The sequence below is a fragment of the Hyaena hyaena genome, unplaced genomic scaffold (assembly GCF_003009895.1).
Source record: "Hyaena hyaena isolate Hyena2069 unplaced genomic scaffold, ASM300989v1 scaffold_406, whole genome shotgun sequence".
Lineage (NCBI taxonomy): Eukaryota > Metazoa > Chordata > Mammalia > Carnivora > Hyaenidae > Hyaena > Hyaena hyaena.
The window spans coordinates 1,054,229-1,072,709 of record NW_024081038.1 but is presented as its reverse complement, the minus strand read 5'-3'; the positions used below and the strand labels follow the sequence as shown (position 1 = coordinate 1,072,709).

Sequence of the window (18,481 nt, the reverse complement as noted above, 5' to 3'; positions counted from 1 at the left end):
GCTTTTTCTTCCTCCTTTCCGTCTTTGCCCTGCTCTTTTATGGGAGCCATATCATGGGCATATAGAGAAATTAATGCTTGTCATACCCTGGGCAATCTGCTCAGCACTGTACCTGCATTATCTCATAATCCCACAAAGCATGTAGTATTGTTGTTCCCATTTTAAAATGAAACTAAATGGCTCTGTTCTATGTTCTTACAGCACTCTTCTACTTTGTATAATTACCTGTTTAAGATCTATCTCTCTCACTAGTTACATCAGAATAGGGACTTATCTGTGTTTTCACCTCTACATCTTTGACATGTAACATTATACCCAGCCTAGAGAAGGTTTTCAATAAAATGTGTTGAAGGAATGAATGAGAGTCCATATTACTTGTCAAAGGCCACAACTTAAGTGATACAACCAGGAATTGAATCCTGGACTGTCTGGCTCCAGAACCTATTTGTGATCTCTCTGTTCTACCTCTACCAAGTACTTTCATACATCGTCTCACTTTTTTTTTTTTTTATGTTTATTTTTGAGAGAGACAGAGAGACAGAGAGCATGCATGAGAGCAGGGGACAGGCAGGAACGGAGGGGCAGAGAGAGACTGAGGGACAAAGGATCTAATTTTTTTTTTATGTTTATTTTTCTTTGAGAGAGACAGAGCATGAGCAGGGGAGGGGCAGAGAGAGAAGGAGACACAGAATCCAAAGCAGGCTCCAGGCTCTGAGCTGTCAGCACAGAGCCCAACACGAGGCTCGAACTCACAAACCTGCAAGATCATGACCTAAGCTTAACTGACTGAGCCATCCAGGGTTCCCCTTTGTCTCACTTCTAAATGTCCCAGTGGCTGTCCTTGTTTCTTAGTTGCTTGTGAGCACATACACCATCTGCCGAGAACTCACCTATTCAGAGAAAGCGAGTGAGAGACTAGGAAGAAAAACAGCCCTTTGGGGCTCAAGCCCTCTTCCTACACTCTTCAGCTAAGCATCTTTCTTCTCCAAGAAGCCTTTGCAGACAGTTCCACCCCATTACCTGTCTCCCACTCCTCTGGCCTCATTGGCCCAACCTATATCTGTGCCATAAAAGTGGCTCTAAGTCACCTGACCTCTGATGGTTCTACACATTTATTATGGCAATTTAATTCCACAGATGTATACTGATTGCGAATGGATGTTCAGGCCTGCCTGTGCCAGGCCCAGTGGGTGAACACAAAGATGAATCAGACGCAACCTCAAAGGACTTACAGTCAGTGGGGGAGACACACATCAGGCACAGATACAATTAACTAGAGTACAAAGCAAGATGACCTAAATGGTACTAAAGAACTATGAGCAATATGCAGCATGCATACCTTGAGTACTTAATTATTATTCTGAAGAGTATGTCATAGAAAGTCAGAGCTCAAAGGGTATCATTTAGTTTAACCCCTTGTTTTCCAGTGGAGGAGTCTGAGACCCAGAGAAGGGTGAGGCCTAGCATAAAGTCTCACTAGCCAGTCTAGCTGAGCCAAGTCTAGACTTCAGGTCTTCTGAAGCCCAGCCCAGTGCTCGCTTCGGCAGCACATATACTGAAGCCCAGCCCAGGGCTCTTCCTCCTCCAGTAGCTTCATATGCAGCAGCCCCAGATCCCACCAGACCATGAAATCCCCCAGGCCAAGGCAGATTCTGACACCAAAGCAAGCTGAACCAGGGTCAGGCATGCCCAAGACCTAAGGCTCTGGAAATGCAGTCTGAGCCCAGGCTGCCAATCCAGACATTTGTTTTACTACATGTAATGTGTACCCTACTTTTACCACTATGCTTCTAAAATTGATTTTCAAATATTTTTTACAGGAAATTTTTTTTTTAAATAAGCCCTTTATCCAGAACACTAGTATCTAAATCAGATAAAAGCAAATTAACTCTGGTTTGAAGGGAAGGGAGGCCAGAGCCCCACTATTTTCCTGCCTTCAATTCCTGGGAAGGGAGCTCTCTAGGAACACAGTTCAAACACCTTTGTTCTGGGACACAATTTTTTTTTTTTTTTTTTACAAATAGTTTATTGTCAAATTAGTTTCCACGTAACACTCAGTGCTCATCCCCACAAGTGTCCTCCTCCATGCCCATCCCTCCTCCCCCCCACATCCATCAGTCCTCAGTTTTTGTCAGCATTCAAGAGTCTCTCATGGTTTGCCTCTCTCCCTTTCCCCCACCATTTCCGCCCTTCTTCTCCCCCTTGTTCCTCCGTCAAGTTCCTCCTAATCCTCCTATACGTGCAAACATATGATATTTGTCCTTCTCTGCCTGACTTATTTCGCTCAGCATAACACCCTCAAGGTCCATCCATGTTGCTACACATGGCCAGATTTCATTGTTTCTCATTGCCATGTAGTATTCCATGGTATAGATAAACCACATCTTCTTGATCCATTCATCTGTTGATGGACACTTAGGCTCTTTCCATGTTTTAGCTATTGTGGAGAGTGCTGCTATGAACATTGGGGTACATGTGCTCCTATGCCTCAGCATTTCTGTATCCCTTGGGTAAATTCCTAGCAGTGCTATTGCTGGGTCATAGGGGAGTTCTATTGTTAGTTTCCTTAGGAACCTCCACACTGTTTTCCAGAGGGGCTGTACCAGTTTACATTCTCACCAACAGTGTAGGAGGGTGCCCGTTTCTCCACATCCTCACCAACATCTAGAGTTCTCTGATTTGCTCATTTTAGCCACTCTGACTGGCATGAGGTGGTATCTCAGTGTGGTTTTGATTTGTATTTCCCTGATGAGGAGGGATGCTGAGCATCGTTTCATGTGTCTGTTGGCCATCTGGATGTCCTCTTTGGAGAAGTGTCTGTTCATCTCTTCTGCCCATTTCTTCACTGGGTTGTTTGTTTTTCAGGTGTGAAGTTTGGTGAGTTCCTTATAGATTCTGGATATTAACCCTTTATCTGATATGTCATTTGCAACTATCTTTTCCCATTCCGTTGGTTGCCTATTAGTTTTCTGGGTTGTTTCCTTTGGTGTGCAGAAGCTTTTAATCTTGATGAGGTCTGGGACACAATTTTTAATGGCTTTATAGAAGCCACTTAAGTGTGTAGTCCTCCACTGACTGAACCCCATCGTTTATGGAAACTCACGATCCTTTCTTCATTATCAAAAGCACCAAGCACCAATTATGTGTTCTCAGAAGGATATCAAGGGGAATGAGATTTTCTTTTTATCTTTCCTGCTCTCCTCTTCTCCACAGAGCGGACTTTGTCCCAACTACTATAGAGAGGTAGGAAAGAGACCCAGCCTACACCTAGGAAGATCAGGACAAGCTTCACCAGAAGGCTCATAGAGAATGAATTCATCTACTCAGTCATCTACCAACCTAAATCTGATAGAGGCTGTACTTCGTTGCCCTAAATCCATACCCGCTAGCTATATGTACTACAGAGCGCTTGAAATGTGTCTAGCCAAGATTCAGGTTTAGTCTAAGTGTAAAACACATACCAGATTTCAAAGCCTTAGTATAAAAAAAGACTGTAAAATATCCTATTCATTTTTATAGTGAATAATTCTTATATTGGTTACATGTTGAATGATAATATTTTGGGTTTTTTTAATGTTTTATTTATTTTTGAGAGAGAGAGAGAGGCAGCGTGAGCAGGGGAGGGTCAGAGAGAGAGGGAGACACAGAATCCGAAGACAGGCTCCAGGCTCTGAACTAGCTGTCAGCACAGAGCCCAACGCGGGGCTCGAACCCACAAACCGTGAGATCATGACCTGAGCCGAAGTCGGAGGCTCAACCGACTGACACCCAGGCGCCCCTGTTGAATGATAATATTTTGGGTTTTTTTAATGTTTTATTTATTTTTGAGAGAGAGAGAGAGGCAGCGTGAGCAGGGGAGGGTCAGAGAGAGAGGGAGACACAGAATCCGAAGACAGGCTCCAGGCTCTGAACTAGCTGTCAGCACAGAGCCCAACGCGGGGCTCGAACCCACAAACCGTGAGATCATGACCTGAGCCGAAGTCGGAGGCTCAACCGACTGACACCCAGGCGCCCCTGTTGAATGATAATATTTTGGCTAAATTGGGCTACATAAAACATATCATTATAATTAAGTTTACCTGTTTCTTTTTACTTTTTGAAAAGTGTCATCACTAGAAAATGTTAAGTTATATATGTGGCTTACATTATTTCCACTAGACAGCACTGAAAGAGACTATCAAGTGCATGGCAGAGGTGGGATGGGTGTATTGTGTGTATGTGTGGGTGCTTACCTGTGTTGTCCCAGGAAGGATGATGGCAGCCAGAGAGGGAGTAGTCCATTAGGGCCAAATTGTGAAAGTCTGAGTGGATTTCACCTGGAAGTCAATACAGGAAAGAAGGCAAGCGGAGGGAACAGAAGGGGCAAAGGCCCAAAGATGTCGGTAGCCATGTTGTGTTTAGTAAACTCATTCTTATAACATGATTATTTTTTTAAGGAGAGAGAGAGCAAACAGTAGAGTGGGGCAGGGTGGAAAGAAAGAGAGAGAATCTGAAGCAGGCTCCATGCTCAGTGCAGAGCAGGAAGTGGGGATCCATCCCATGACCTAGAGATAATGACCTGAGCCAGACTCTCAACTGCTCAACCAACTGAGTCACCCAGGCGCCCCCAGCATGATTTTTTTTTAAGGCATTTGTTGAATGTTTACTTTGAGTCAGGCCTTGACAGCAGGCCTTTTACATCCATTCTCATATTATCTCTCCACAACTACAGGATGAAGGAGAGGTTATATACTATTTTACCAAAGCTAGAGTTGAGGCTCAGAAAGGTTAAGCTATTTAATCTCGGAGTTGTTCTTCCTCTTTATCTGGAAAGCCTCTTGGAGACAGGGAGCCTGTTTTAAACGCCTCTGTTTTCCTCCACAGAGTACACAGCACGGAGCTCTGCACGTGGTAGGCGCTCAGAAAGTTAGTGTTGGACGAAAGTATCCATTCCGAGTCAGAGCTCCACGAGCAAGACCTGGGCGCAGAAGCACCAGAGGGCGCCCACGAGCCCACCCACCCAGCGGTCCCCAGGGCGCTTGCAGGATCTCGGGCCTGGGTGCGGCCCTGCCGCCTAGAGCAGTTGCGCGCCGACTAGAAAAGCGGGCGAGGGGAGCCCAGCGTCCTGCATCCGCCCCGCCCCCTCCCCAGAGCCCGGGCGCACAGAGCAGCCGGTTGCGGAACGACGACACGACATCCTGTTTTTGGGGCCCGCGGCTCCTCCGGCGCCTCTGCTGATCTTGTCTTTCCCCGGGTGCTGACGCCAGCTCCCCTTCCCCCAGTCTCTGCACCCTCCCCAGGGGTCTGGGGCCTTCCCACTGCTGAATCACCACCACTCCGCACTCCCCCGGGGCTCGGGGCAGGGGTGGGGACTGCCCCAGCCGGACCTATTCTGGCCAACCCCCGGCCTGGGCCAGCGATCGATCCTGGGCTTGACTGAAGGCACGCAGCCTAAGGGCGCCTGTTGTTAACATCTTCCCGCGGGGGTTGGTGGGTGCGAGATACGGGGAGGGGTACAAAAGCCTAGCGCCTAGGCTAGGGATGGGGGTGGCAAAGAGGAGACTGGGAGGACTGCCTTTAAGGGCCTCCGAGGCAGAGGGCTCGGGTCTGGCCGGGAAGGGGGGGGGGGGGTAGCGGGGGGGGAGGGGCAGGACCTGGCCCCGCGCAGGGCAGGCAGTGGGGGTGGGGGTGAGACCAGAGCCGGGGGCCCAGGCCACCGCACTTCCTGGTCGGGCCCCGCCCAGCCCGGGCCCGCCCCCGCGCCCCGCCCCGGCCGGCCGGCCCGCCCCCCCCACTTCCTCCAGCCTCCCGCTCTCACTTCCTTCTCGAGCCCCGAGCCGCTGCCGCCGCCCCCAGCTCCCCCGCAGCGGGGAGGGCACCAGGTGAGGCCCGGCGCGGGCAGGCGGGCTGGGGGTCCGGGGGAGGGGAGACTGGCCGGCGGGAACTGCGCGCGGACGCGGGCCGGACAAGTTTGCTTGCGGGAGGCCGCGGGCGGGAGCTTCTCGGCTCTCTTCAAGTTGGGCGGGCGCGGCCGGCCGGGCGGGGCGGGGAGCCGGCCACTGCTAGCCGGCGGCGACTCCGGGAGGGTGGGTTTCTTTACCGAGGGAGGCTGCCCCTGTTCCCGGGAGCCGCGAGGGACCGCTGAGGTGGGAGGGTCTCCCGCTCCGAGAGAAAAGTCCCTGAAATGGAAGAGCTGGGACATGGGGCTCGGGTGACCTCAGAAGTTTGGGGGGTTCCGAAGTGTGTGAAGGGAGCGGGCCCTCTGAGCTGGAGAAGGCTCTTCCTCTGCTCCAGCAGTTGTGACACTTGGGAGGTTGGAGGGGGGCGGTGTCTGTGGACTGTGAAGCCTTAGACTGCTGAGAAAGAGCTCCCTCCCTGGAAGATCCGTGCCTATCCGGACCCACACTCGCAGGCTGCAGTTCAAGGTCCTGTACGCTCAGAGGAGGGCGGGGGAGCTCCGCCAGCCCCAGTCCCTCTCTCTGTATGTCTGTTTTTCTGACGCTCATCCTCTCCATCCCTGGAATGAAGCAACAAGTATTTAGTAAGCAAACATGCTCTGTGCCTAGCTGACCTGGGACTGGCCTTGCTCTTTGGGGGGGTAAACTGAGGAAGGAGAGGGCCTGGTCTTGTCTGGTGACTAGAGGTGCTGATAGCTCTTGACAAGACAGCGTCACTGAAAGCAGAACTGTTTTGAGAAGCTAGAGAGAAGAGAGCTTCTGGGAGGCGGCAGGGGCTCTGGACTTGGGAAATTATTGGGAGCATCTCCCACTCCCCCCACCCCGTCGTTAGTCCCTGAACTCTATACATTCTCATTTCTCTTCCTCCGTTCCTACTTCAGACCCTATCCACAGACCTTCCATCACCCTCTTGTTGCGTCCTCTTCAGTCTTTTCACCCAAGCACACAGTCATGCCCACGTCCTGTCCTGGCACCTGCTGTGCCCCTCTGTCCATCTCTCTTCCCTGCAGCTTTCCCCTTCCTTCCTTGCCCAGCTTCTGGCTCCCAAACACATTCCCCCCCTCTCGCTTCTTCCACCGTCCCTCACTCCTCTCATTTTCTCCCTCTCTCCCTCTCTCTCTGTTCCCTTCCCTTTCATCCACTTATCTCCAGCTTTGGGGTACAGATCTTTGGTGGGTTTGAGAGCCTTTTCAAATCTCCCTACCTCAGAGAGACAGTGATAGCGATGATTAAAGGGCTGGAAACTCTTCTATATGTGTGTGAGCATGTATCTATGTCTTTATCTCTTGGAGACAAAATAACTGCCCTCAGCCTTTAGAGGGCCCAGAGCAGGGGAAGCCAGCAGAATGAAGGGAACCTGCAGTGGGTGAGGTTGTGGTTAGGCAGGAGGAAGCAGTCTGTAGCAGTAAGGGTAGAGTGACACAGGAATAAGGCTGGTGAGAGAGGCCGTGGGAAATCAAAATCACCCAGACCCTTGTTTGCGTAACCAAGAGGCCAGGTCTCAAGGCTAGGGCATAGCCCAAAGGTCCCCAACTCCAGTGCTTACTGGTTCCAACAGTACCTGTTAGGGAGAATGGGACCAGGTCAGCTAGGTGTGATGGAAGGAAAGGGAGAGGGCAAAGGTAGGATTCTGGAGGGAAGACTGGCTGGTCTGACTTGAGTCTTGAATGTTTTAGTCCCAGTTCAGGAAAAGAAGAGGGTTGTAAGGCAAAAGTGTCTGTCCCCTCTTCCCTGCTGCCTTCCAGGGCCTGCCCAGGCTGGGAACCCACGTGCCCTGGGCTACAGCAACGCCTTGGTGACCGGGAAGCCCTCTGCTGACCTCTCTGACTGCAGGCGTCCTTAATATTCCCCTTTTCACCCAGGAACCTACTCCCTCTCTTTCAAGAATTTCTCCTGAGTCTAACTTCAGTCCAGCCTGGCTCTATGAGCTCCCGTCCCCATTCTCCAGGGGCGCCTGTGTGGCTCAGTCGGTTAAGCGTCCGACTTTGGCTCAAGTCATGATCTCACGGTTCATGGGTTCAATCCCCGCGTCAGGCTCTGTGCTGACAGCTAACTCAGAGCCTAGAGCCTGCTTCAGATTCTGTATCTCCCTCTTTCTCTGACCCTCCCCTCCCTGTTCACGCTCTGTGTGTGTGTGTGTGTGTGTCTCTCTCTCTCAGAAATAAATAAAACATTAAGAAAAAAAATGTTAAAGCTCCTTCCTCCAGTCTTTGGGAAGCATGCTAATAGATCCTGCCTCTCTACCTCAAGTCCACTACATTCATTTTTCTCCTTTAGAGGAAAAAAAGAAGTGGAGGGGAACTTTTTTGGGATTCCCAAGCACAGCTAGATTTAAGGGCTAATCTGGTTCCTTATTCCGTTCTCTTCCCTTGTCACAGTTGCTCCTCTCCCATGAATTGTCCCTTCTTCCACCCACCTATATCTCCTGTTATTTCTGGGAGGTATAGGGGGTTCCACTCTAGGAGGACATCCTAGGGACCTGCAAAAAAAAACTCCAGCTCAGAGAAGGATGTGCATACAAGGTCCTTTTTCAGCATCATGGCTCCTTTAAAAAACTATTCAGGAATTATGACTCCCCTCCTGCTTAAACCGGTATTTATTTTAGGAAGAAATGGCTAATGTGAGATTGTCACAAACCCTGGTTGGAAATCTAGGATATGGAGAGTTGTTTCTGGCCAGCCTGTTAAGACAGATGAAGTGGCTGATAGGAGCTTTTAGGAGGTGTTAAGCAGTAAAATATGAGAAGCTGTAGCGATGGTGAGACAGATATTACAATGGGGGTAGCTGGGAAGAAAGTAGGGGCCTGGGAAGAAAGAGTGAAGGCCTCTCTCTCCATACACAGTGTAGACCCATTAATGGTGAGGCTTGTAAGGGTATGTAAGAAGGGAAACCAAAGACAAAGCCTGGGCCACCTCCCTAGAACAGATTGGTTTTCCTGTCTAGGGTCTAGCTTCCTCTTTTGTCCTCATGTCATGGGCGGAGGGCATCTCCCCAGGAGCTAGAGCCCAGAGGAGAAGCTCCTCAGTTGGGGCAGGGTAGGATAGCTGTCTGTCCAGTAATGTCTGTGCTGAATCATAGCCTAGTACGGGCTAGGCACGAGAGTCAAGGGAACGTGGAAGCAAAAAGGGCTCAGGCATCAACCAGATCCCTTTGGCCCATTTCCTAAAGGAGTAAACCATTGTAGGGTCATCCTGAATGAGGCCAGAGACATGGGCCTCTTCCCAGGCCAGAGTAACAGTCCTCACTTTCTCCTTTGTGGAGGTAACATCAGACTGGAGGTTAGGAGACCCAGGTCCTTGTTCTGGATTTGCTTCCAACTCTGTATAATCCTGATCGACTTTCTCTCGTGTGGCTCAGCTCCAGCATTAAAGAGTTGCTTATCAGTACCTCCAATGAGCATAGAGAATACTGAGAGCTCTAACTCTCTTTCCCCCAAGTTCCGCATAGCATTGCCCCTAACTCTGGGCCCTCCTGTCTCATGCCAGCCTTGATCAGAGGCTTGTGTAGTCTCTAAGTATCTGTCCAGGACAGGACCTGTGGCTTCTTCCCCCCCAAAACACAAGGATTCTTACCGGTTGAGAGAAGTAGGCAGTGTTGGGGATTTTGCCAGGGGACAGCAATACGGGGGAGTACCCTGTGCTTTGCTCCAGCTCTGCCCCACTGACAGTGGAAAATAGATGCCGGAGTTTCCTCCCTGATGTGTTTTTCCCTTGTGGAAACCCCCTCAGACCTGGGGCGGGGCCCAAGGGATAGGGCAGCCCTGGGTCTCTGTGGGTATTTTCAGGGTGGGGGGGGGCAGGATTGAGAGGATGGCATTTCTGTACAGCATCATGTGAAATGAGCAAAGGCAAAGGAAGTGCCACTTCACAGGGCTTTCATGGGGCCCGGGGACTGCTGAGCTGCTGTTAGGTAGGGAGGAGGAAGCAAGTGTTGGAGCCTTCCTCTGTGCTGTCTGGTGGGGGAGGGGCAGCCTCCTTAGCTCCCCAGCCAGAGCTGCCCTGGCCCTGGGGCTCACTCTTTGAGGAGCACCCCAAGTGCTGGGATGGTGAGAGAAAGAATGGAACTGGGACTTAATGTAAGGGCCCCAGCCCCTCACTGCCTTCCCAGATACAACTATCTTGTTTCCTCCACCTTCTAGCCCCTAGTAGGTAGAGTCAACTCTCTTTGCCTCTTACCCAACCTGCTGCCAGGCAGACTTCTCTGGAGGGGCCGAAGAGTGGAGAAGAGCAAGAAGCAGAGAGTTCTTTGGCCTACATTTTTTTTTAAGGCTGGAAACTAGTCTCCCTTGGGTTCTGTCCCTGCTAATGGGGAGAAGGGGAAGAACGAGGGAAACTCAGTCCTTGGCCTGGTCCCAGCCCTACACTGACCTCATGTCTCCCCCAGCTTCCTCCTCCCAGCCCAGCTGCAGCCCCTTTGAGCCTTTTCATATCACCTCTCCACCTCTCCTGCAAAACAAAGACTTGCAGAGCTTCTAAAGCCATTTCCAACACCAACCCTGATCCTCACCTCATCCTTGACCAAGGGTCTTCTGGTATTACCAGTCCTTAGCATTATCAGGATCACTTTTCCTACCCATCTTCCTCATCACTTCTGGGCCAGCTATGCCTGCATCTCCCCCTCTCACCTCCCAGCTGAGGATAGGGCAATCTAACCTGTGTGTTCATTACTCTAAATTGTACTACACAGAGGAAGGAGGAAGTTTGTTACCCTTGTCTTGTGTCTCCGGGGTATGGAGGCTCTTCCTTGTTCCCCAGAATCAGCGTCTGGATTGATGGGGGAGGAGATACGGGTCAGTCTGCAGCTCTTGCTCAGCCTTCTGCCAGGCTTGTGGAAGTAAGAAGGACAGACTTCTCTCCCCATGAGGCATCCAGTTCAGTGCAAGGAATAGTGGAGACAGTGCTGGATAAGGTAGGGCAGGAGAGGGGGTTGCTTTGGTGTCCTGGAGAAGCTGGGGAACAACTGGGCCCTGAAGGACTAAGAGACTCTGAGGCAGGGAAGCAGAATTCCAGGAAGAAGAACTCCTCTGTGCAAAGACATGAGGGATGGATTGAGTTCATTCAGGTATTTACTAATAGCCACTGTGTGCTGTGCTCAGCCCAGGGAGACAGATCGGCTAGGACCTTGCCCTCTAGATCCTCCCAGCCCAGTGATGAGAGAGAAGATTCAGATCAGCCTCCATTTGATACAACGTAGAATGTACCTGTCAGAGAAATAAGGACCAGACCTGGGATGGAATAAGTCATTTGGGATTTGGATGATTTGCAAAAACTTTCCTGGAGGAGGTGGCAAGAGTACTTGGCTCTGGAGGACAGACGTTGGAGGTGGGAGTGGGGAGGGGTTGATGGATGGAGATGGAGGGGAAATGCTGGATTCCCACAGGGACTGCCAATATTGTCACTTGCTATATTCTGGAGAAGAGTATGTGGAGGCTACCTACAGAGGGTCAGGGTGGTGTGACTAGAGCTCAGGGAAGAGAATGCCCATAGATGGATTATAGTTAGAATGAGTTTCAAGGGGGTCTGTGTAAGGGGAGCCCCAGGCCAGGGAGGCGGGTTAGAAGGCTATAGTAAGTTCCTATTGCCTCCACGCTCCCCCGTCTCTTAGAGCCCATTCCACCCCTCCCCCACTCCCAGTTGGGACACTTCCCCTACTATAACGGCCACAGATCTGGCAATCAATCTGCTGCTTCCTTTCCCTCCCCCATTCTGGGCCTGCCTGGGCCACACCCCAAGACCAGGTCCCACTGGGTGAAAGCTGGGCTCCAGGGACCACATTAGCCTCCTATGAGTTGTGCTCCCATGTCCTTGTGGGAACCAGATCAAGCTGGTGGTATGAGGAGAGACTTTTGCCTATCAAAGTCAAAGCTTTTGGCTGTGGGGTTATTGTCCAATTCTGGGCTTCTATGACATCTATCTAGATCTCAGTAATGGGGCAGAAGCAAGTCAGTCAGAAGGCAGTGGCTGCATACTGCTGTGTTGCCAGCCCTACACTTAGCTTTTCTGTGAGGGCAATGGGAGAGAAGCTCAAGCTTCAGTACTGGGGGGCATTCATAAGCTAGGAAACTTAGGTCTGCTATTGGAGGAGAATCCTACCGACCCAAAGAAGGGCTAAAAGCGTGGCCATGCCATGAACTCATAGGACTGTGAGACTGAGGCTAGGCCTTGAGTCAGGAAGATGGGAGAGGGATGAGGGGGCAACAACATACAGAAGAGCAAGAGGAAAAGTCCAAAGACAAGAATGCTCCTGGATCCTTTACAAAGGACAGTGGAGATCCCTCTGGAGCAGGGAGCTGGGAACTCACATTTACAAAGCACCTACTTTGTACACATATATTGCACTTAATCCTTATAACAACCTGGTAAGGTTGGTGCTGTTAACTCATAAGGGGCAGAAGTAGGGTTTAAACCCAGGTCTATCTGACTCCAAAACCATTACTAGATTATGAAGAACTCTGAACACCAAGGTGAGGGACCAGGTATGATCTGAATTAAGTTCAGAATATAAAGCCAGAATAATACTATATGTATTTGCAAACATTAATTTATTTAGCAAAAGAAGTCCTTTTAAAAAAAAAAAAGGTCACCTAGTAAATAAGTCACAGGTGATCCCTGACCTCAGGCAAACCAGGCCTCTCTCATGTTTGGCCTCTGCAGCACTGACTGATGCCTCTTATGTGCCACAGGTTAGACCCTACCTTCTAGCATGTGCCCTCCTTAAATGAGCTGTGGGAACTTACTTGACCCAGCTCAGGCCATAGGATTTCAGAGAAAAGAGCTGTCCTGGGAGAGAGGATAAGGGTCTGAGCTACATCTGAGCAGGGAGAATTGGGCTGATGCCACTACTCAGATGCCTGCATACTCAGTGCTTCCTGCCTCTTGGGATGAAAGGCATGGCTTTTGTCACCTCTTATGTGCACAGCACTTCCCAGTTTACAAAGCCCATTTATTCCCATGCTCAGGGATCCTCACTGCCCTTTGAGGCAAAGAGAGCAAGTATTATCACCCCCAGATGAAGAAACGGAGGCTTCAGGGAGGGAAGTGACCTACTTGCTTAAGGTCTATAAGACAGCTGGTAAGGGGTAACTTGGAGGCTGTGTGACACATTTGAGGAAAACATGGGACTTCGGATGACAAAACTGGGGTTTGTGTCCTGGCTTCCAGGCTAACTAGCTGTGTGATGTTGGGTTACTTTAACTGCCCTGAGTTTATTTCCTAATCTCTAAATTAGTAATATTACCTGTGGATTGTTATAAGGATCAAATAACATAACATTGTGTACCTATAAAAGGTTGTACCATGTGAGGGCTTTTGATCAAGGGGCAGAGTCAGCAGATGAGTCCAAGAGGTCAAATTCAGGTATCCAATGCGCTTGTTTCTATACCACACTGCTTCTGCTTTGCCCTGTTTCTGGACACTACCTCACTCAAGATCCTTTTCCGGTGTCAGTCCCTGTTCCCTTGCCAGCCCGGAAGCTACTCCGTCCCTCCCAGCTTCTTTGAGGGCTGATTTACTGATTGCTGGTTGATAACCCCTCCCTAGAGAGCTGTCTGGAGCCTGCTATACTTCCAGTCTCTTGGGCCTTGTGACTGCAGGCCAGAGTTCCCTCCTTGCCTTCCTGCCTGGGCCAGCCCAGTGTTGAGCTTGTAGGGGAAGAGTTCCCAGTCACACTGCCACACCTACTCCTCTGCTCTGTGTGGGACTGAAGATTTACAGGCCCAAGGGTCCTGTTCTCAAAATGTCAGGGTCTCCCAGATAATCCTGTGGACATAAGTAATGGCCCCTTCCCCCAACCCAAAAAAACCTGGTTGCTCTTTTCCCCAGGGAAGGAGTCACAGAATCCTGAGAATGAATGTGCCCTAACTTGCCCCAATTGCCCAGGCCTTATGCATTTTTTGACTTAGTCATCCCACCCCCACCCTGTGCTCCTGGAGGCCTTTCTACGCCCATTATCCTATCCCCTGCTCCCAGGGCTCTTGATGTCTCATTTTGTCTACCTAGTATCCTTGTCACAGGCATTTTTCTCCCCATTTCATGGATTGGGAAACTGAGGCCCAGAGAGGCTAAGTACCTCACGCTTGGTTGCAGTAAGTCAGCAGCATAGCAGAGCTGGGGCTAGGACTTATGTTAGGTCTCTTGATTTCCAGTCTGAGGTTCTCTCCACTGCTCTAGGGGACCCTTATTTCCTTCCCAGACTCATTCCTTGAGGTTCTGTATCCTCTCTTCTGAGGTTGAACACATATGTATTCATGCAAATAAGATGGAAATATTTTTAATCCCCAGAGGGGATTAAATGGAGTGAAACCATTTCCCTCCAAACTGGGACCAAGCCCTTGGTCCTGTGCAGATCCCATATGCCCAGAATTCCTTTTCTGCTTCCCACTGAGGGATGCCTTCCCCCCCAACCATTTGATTTGTGAGGCTTCTTCAGGTTGCGAGGTCAACCTGAGGAGTCGGGTTCTCAGACCAGGGTATAGTCTGTGTGAAGTAAAATGGGGAAAATGGGCCGGTGGTGATGATGCTTGGGTGGAACAAGGGATCCTTAGGGACTGGGTGTGTCTGAAACAGGGCCATCCCCTCCAGGGAGCTGGGACCTGGTTGTGGGAGAGAGTCAGCGAAAGGAAGTCACATACTGGCCAGAAAAAAAGTCCCCCCTGGCCAAGAGGAAGTAGCCAATGAGAGTAGGAATCTTGCCATAGCAGTATAAATAATCACAGGGCTTCCGGAAGCTCTGCTCTGTCCCAGAACTCATAAGAGCAGTTCCTCTCCCCAAGGCCCTGTGAGCTGTGGGAGGAGACCAGGGTGATGGCTAGAGCTGGGACTTCTACTTACCCCACTAATAATTACAGCAGCCTGTTATTTGGCACTTCCTATGTGCCACACCTCATGCCAAACACTTTCTTCATATTAGCTCATTTCATACTCCATAATTCTAACACAATAGACAAGATTAGTCCCATTTTACAGATGAGAAAATTGAGACTTGGGAAACTTAAATATTTTGCCTAAAAATCAAACATGACTGGTTGGTGGAAATGATATTAGAATCCCTGGCCAATCTGAGTCCAGCATGTATTCTCAGTGATAGCGCTTTAATGGCACTGTGTTCTCTACCTGAGTTTAAAAACTTCTGAAATTTTTCAGAGGCACATGCCATGATCTCAGGAAAAGGACAGAACATTAAGGGGGAAATCAAATGTTTTCCTCTTCTGTCCATCCCTCTTGTCTGGGCTTGGAGGATCTACCTCACCCCACCAAGGGCCTTGAGAGAAGATGCTAATGTCTGGGAGCCACAGACTCTGCCTCATTCATCATCATTACACACCCAGATTCCAGACCAAATCCCAGCCCTGGCTCAATCTCCAGTATTCTCCTGCACTGAGTTGCCAGATAGGGTTTGCTGTGCTTACAAGAATTATGGGGTCAGCTCTCTCTCCTACCCCTACCCCTCGGGCACCCTGGATTGAGATAGGGCAGCTGTCTAGAGAAGTGTGCTCCTTACTCAGCAGGTTTCTCATTTTGCTTTTTGGTTTGCATGCAGTAGCCAAGATGTCAGGTTTAGAGTTAAAACATCAGTGCACTGGGCAAGATGGCCCCTGAGTTGGTAAAGGCTCCACCCATGGCTGCATCTCAGAGTGACCTGGGACAGCTGCTCTGTGCCAGAAGCCCTCTGTAGCCTACTCAGTGGGAGGGGTCCCTATATGGTAGAGGATCTGGTAGATCCCTACACTTGTGTATCCTCTTTTTGTGTCTGTACTGCCTGGAGGAAAAAGAAAAAAGTAGCTAATTGAAGCTACTTAAATAAGTAGCTTACTGAAGGCTTATTATGACCAAGGCACTGTTCTAAATGCCTTACATGTATTAATTTACATAATCCTTACAACAGCCCAATGAAGTAGGTATTATTTTATTCTCATTTTACAGATAAGAAAACTGAAGCATAGAGAGGTTAAGTAATTTGTCAAGGGTCACACAGGTAAAAATAGCAGAACCAAGATATGACTTTATTCGGTCTGGTACCAGAACTTAGGTGCTTCACATAATATATCATGCCATCTTCCTTACACCTTTGGGCCTCTCTCTCACTGTGTATCTGCCTCTCTGATGTCTTTTTTTTTTTTTTTTTCTGAGAGGAGGGGGGGCAGTGTGAGCAGGGGAGGGTCAGAGAGAGAGGGAGATAAAGAATCCAAAGCAGGCTCCAGGCTCTGAGCTAGCTATCAGCACAGAGCCTGATGCGGGGCTCAAACCCACGAACCATGAGATCATGACCTGAGCTGAAGTTAGACACTTAACTGAGCCACCCAGGCGCCCTTCTGATGTCTGTCTTGATGGGATTGTAGGATGATGTTAGGTTAAGAGAACAGGAACTGGTTTCTCTTTGTGTTCCCATTCTTCCCTTTGGGTAGAGGCCTCCATAACCATGTGTGTCCCTTTAATCTGTCCATAGGTCACTGCATCCAGAGGGGCCCAGAAGGGGAAGGAGGCATTGCCTCCACTGTAGCAGCTGCACCCACGATGCAGAGCATCAAGTGTGTGGTGGTGGGCGATGGGGCTGTGGGCAAGACGTGCCTGCTCATCTGCTACACGACTAATGCCTTCCCCAAGGAATACATCCCCACAGTGTTCGACAATTACAGCGCCCAGAGTGCAGTTGATGGGCGCACAGTGAACCTGAACCTGTGGGACACAGCGGGCCAGGAGGAGTACGACCGGCTCCGCACACTCTCCTACCCTCAGACCAACGTCTTTGTCATCTGTTTCTCCATTGCCAGTCCGCCCTCCTATGAGAATGTGCGGCACAAGTGGCATCCAGAAGTGTGCCACCACTGCCCCGATGTGCCCATCCTCCTGGTGGGCACCAAGAAGGACCTGAGAGCCCAGCCTGACACCCTACGGCGCCTTAAGGAGCAGGGCCAGGCGCCCATCACACCGCAGCAGGGCCAGGCCCTGGCCAAGCAGATCCATGCTGTGCGCTACCTCGAGTGCTCGGCCCTGCAGCAGGACGGCGTCAAGGAAGTGTTCGCTGAGGCTGTCCGGGCTGTGCTCAACCCCACGCCCATCAAGCGTGGGCGGTCCTGCGTCCTCTTGTGACCCTGGCACTCAGCTTGGAGGCTGCCCCTTCCCCTCCACCAGTTGTGCCTTGGCGCCTTGTCTGCCCCCAGCTGTGCCTTAAGGACTAATTCTGGCACCCCTTGCCAGGGGGCTCCCTGAATGCCCTTTTCTCTGAATGCCTATTTCTCCTTAAGGAGGCCCACAGAGAAAGGGGCTTTGGGCCCTGCCCCACTCTGCTTGGGAACACCGGGTATTCCTGAGAGCTCACCCAGGCCAAGATTGGACCCCTCCCCCATTTTCCCTACTGACCAGTTGATCCAGCTTTCCACACAGATGTTGCTGCCTATTGTGGTGCCTTCTCTCAGGTTAGGCACTCTCAGCTGTCCCTAACCTTTCCCTCGCTGCTCTTTGAATTGCTCCCCCCTCAAGATGCTCTCCCTTTCCCAAAGAAGGAGCCATAGAATCCTGAGAAGATGAATGTGCCGTAACCTACCCCCATGTGCCCAGGCCTTATGCATCTGCTGACTGACTCAGCCCCCCCCCCTTCCCAGGCTCCTGGGGGCCTTTTCTACCCCCATCAGCATCAATAAAACCTCCTGTCTCCAGTGGCCCTGGCTCCTCCCTGTGTGCTGGACATTGGGGGTTGGGCAGGGGATGGGCATGGGCTAGGGCTCCCCAGAGACTGGGAGCCTTTTGTTTCCTGTAAAAGGGGACAGGAGACAATAGGCTTCATTGTGGTTCCCCCCAGCCCCCAATTTCCCTAACAAAGCTCTGGACTCCCTTGGAGGGGCCAGTCTTGCTCTGGGGCCCAGCCACAGATTTTATAGTGGACTGAGATGCAAAGCATTAAGGAAAAACTTTCTGATCTGAGGCTCAGAAAGGGAGAAGTTGAGAATCATTAGTCTGCAGGCAGGTGCTCACAGTCCTGCATTTGAGAACTGTTGGCTTATACCCTAAGGTGGCAGGTCTTTACCAACAGAGCTGGGGCTAGAACCCTATGGCTCAACCCAAGACTCTCCCAGTTATCCCAGCTACCAAGCCTGGAGTCATTACAGGGATAGCTCAGTCACTCCTACTCACCAAAATTGTGGCTTAGACCAACCTTAGGAGACTCCAGGCCTAAGAGGTCTGTAGAAGAGGGGGGATGGGGGATGCCACTTAGAATCATACCCTGTCATGGACTTTTTCCCTCTATCCTGGAGCCTGTCCCTTACCTCAGTTCCATTAAAGAAAGATGAACCCGAGCCCCAAGACAAGCAAGGCTAGCCCAGACTTTTGGCAAAAAAAAAAAAAAATTATTTTCCTTTGAAATAAAATGTACAACCAAAAGAGGTCAGGGTATGGGGCAGCAAGGAGGACAGGGACACACCAGAGAGCCCAATTTGGAGCAGGAATCTGCCTCTGACTCTACCCTGCACCTTTGCCAAGGAGGAAGAGTCTGTAAGCCATTGATTTCAGAAGGGAAGGAAAATAAATGCTGTGCCAGTGCTGCTTCTG

The 18,481-nt window shown here is 50.5% G+C and overlaps 1 protein-coding gene across 1 annotated transcript; it reads left to right on the top strand.

Moving 5' to 3' along the window:
* Positions 1-5,769: 5,769 nt before the first annotated feature.
* Positions 5,770-17,592, top strand: RHOG (ras homolog family member G). Its single transcript, XM_039252003.1, has 2 exons — positions 5,770-5,861; positions 16,380-17,592. Exon 2 carries the CDS (start codon positions 16,448-16,450, stop codon positions 17,021-17,023), a length of 576 nt encoding a protein of 191 aa, XP_039107934.1. The 5' UTR covers positions 5,770-5,861; positions 16,380-16,447; the 3' UTR covers positions 17,024-17,592.
* Positions 17,593-18,481: the final 889 nt, after the last annotated feature.

Bases quoted from the DNA above. Each gene is read 5' to 3' on its own strand.
- RHOG (XM_039252003.1), top strand. From the start codon at position 16,448: ATGCAGAGCATCAAGTGTGTGGTGGTGGGCGATGGGGCTGTGGGCAAG.